This window comes from Anopheles aquasalis, chromosome 3 (genome assembly GCF_943734665.1).
Source record: "Anopheles aquasalis chromosome 3, idAnoAquaMG_Q_19, whole genome shotgun sequence".
NCBI classification, from domain to species: Eukaryota; Metazoa; Arthropoda; class Insecta; order Diptera; family Culicidae; genus Anopheles; species Anopheles aquasalis.
Window position 1 is genome coordinate 8,812,501 of NC_064878.1, and position 1,958 is coordinate 8,814,458.

At 48.7% G+C, this 1,958-nt stretch overlaps 1 protein-coding gene across 1 annotated transcript in view; it reads right to left on the reverse strand.

Moving 5' to 3' along the window:
• The window catches only part of LOC126577232 (calpain-B-like), a 5,219-nt gene extending 4,177 nt beyond the window's left edge, over positions 1–1,042 (reverse strand). Inside the window, exon 1 of the mRNA XM_050238698.1 lies at positions 728–1,042. Coding sequence (XP_050094655.1) covers positions 728–877 — 150 coding nt within the window. The 5' untranslated portion in view covers positions 878–1,042. The remainder of the gene's footprint in view (positions 1–727) is intronic.
• Positions 1,043–1,958: the final 916 nt, after the last annotated feature.

The window sequence follows — 1,958 nt, forward strand, 5'->3', positions numbered from 1 at the left end:
CGAAATCCTGACTGACTGTATAATTTTAATCGGAGGAGAAACAAAGGTTAGAGAGGCTGCAAAAAGCAGCATAAACCCTATGCTGCTGCTGCTGCCCCGACATCCACCGGCGTATAGCGTGAGCCAAAAACCATCATCGCAGAGCGAGCAATCGCGCATTTTTTTTTCGGAGGAGCTCTGCGCACGAACTGTTCTGGTTGGAACTTGTTGATTACAACCGGTCACGGACGCGCGCAGCGTGAAGGTCGCGCTTCCATGCGCCGTTTTCCGGTTGTGTTTAGTTGGCGCTGATGTAGAATGGAAGCAATAGACACCGCGTTCTTGGATAGAACTGCACCAGAATTGAGTAATCACAGGATCGGTTGAAGAAGTTCAACAACAGAGCAACACCTGCTGCTCGGAATGATGTTGACCGTATCCCTCTCTCTCTAGGGACACGCGGACTCTACACATAATGCACACGAACGATCTACGGGTGTACCAAGTACCAATAGGTGGTAGGTGGTACTCTATCTAAAATTAAATAGCAGCTGGCTGGCACAGGTTCTGGTTCTTTTCTCTCGTCCTAAGCGCATCGTATTTGCATCAAAACATTATGTCAATCTTCAGCTTCAGCACCTCTTTCGACGGAGCGGCCAGTGGCTTCAGCACGTCGATCACGCAGATCACCACAACAACCCTTCACTTCACTCTCACAAGCTCCCTTCCCTTCCTAACAAAAACCTACCCCATTCCGGTCGAATTCAACGGGCAGAAAGCGGGTACGCGATTGATGGAGCATGGTTTTACCAGTTGGCCGGTTGGTCAACCCAACTCCATTCTGTCCCTTCACTGGGTCGCCTGACGAGCGATTGCTGATACTGGACGGCACTGGCATGACTTCACTGTTTTTTTTTGGGGGTCTTTAATATCACTTGGCACACTCACTTACACGGGATCCTCGAGGATCGCGATCACTGTCGGTGCCACTCGGTGCAAGGACTCGGTGCGAGATGAGCTCCCGACCGCACCGCTGGACGCAACCGAACTGGCCACCGTTGGTTTCGCGCGGGCGCCCCGTTCTGCGAATTTTCCTTTCCTGCGCAGATCAGCTTATGCTCGCGGCTAGCGGGTCGGCTCTCGTGTTTTCGGTTCGCGGCCCCAAGCCTTCCGACCGTGGCGGATATGTTCGTGAAACCGAGAGCAACGCGGTTGTGTTCGGCTCCTGATGCTGCCGGTGCTGCCGGTGCTGCTGTTCGTGTGTTGGTTCGCTTTTGTCGCGGGATTTTAATGCTTGAGGAAGATCCACGAGCTGAATGATAACGACAATCGGACGTGCGTCGGGTGGTGTGTGGTGGCGTTTTTTTTACTTTTCCAAAATGTGTTGTTTTTTTTCTCTGCTTCTTTTGGACCGCGTTAGTGGTGCCGGTATTCCTAGCGGTTCCTGATTCGGAAGCACCAAGCGTCTTCGGGTGCAGTGGCGCCATTGGTGACCGTGTAATGATTTGCGGTTCGATAAACCAATGCAGTTCGTCTTCTGTGTTGATATTGGCCAGGTCATGACTGAGATGTGATACGTTAGCAAGGATATGAGAAGTTTTTGAAGACTTTGCGGTAGTTGGAATGAGCATTAGAAGTCATGTGACGTTAACGTTATTATGGTAGCCAAATGCTAGGCTAGTGGCACTCATTTGAATATCATCAACCTAAATTGGAGTGTAGCATCATTTTTGGACACTCTGCCAATGAATTGTGCAATTCTGTCACACACAGAAAAGATTGTAGATAGCCAAAGACAAATAAATAAGTAATAAATTTAAGGAAAACGAAAATAGAGAAGAAGATGTCTAATGAGCAGCTTTGAAGTATTTTTTATTTGTTTTAATTGTAAATTCTCGCTGTGTGCGGGAATGCTGCTTCATAAAATACAAAAACCATTCACCAAAATCCACTTTGCTAGGGTGAAGAAGGCAAGCACA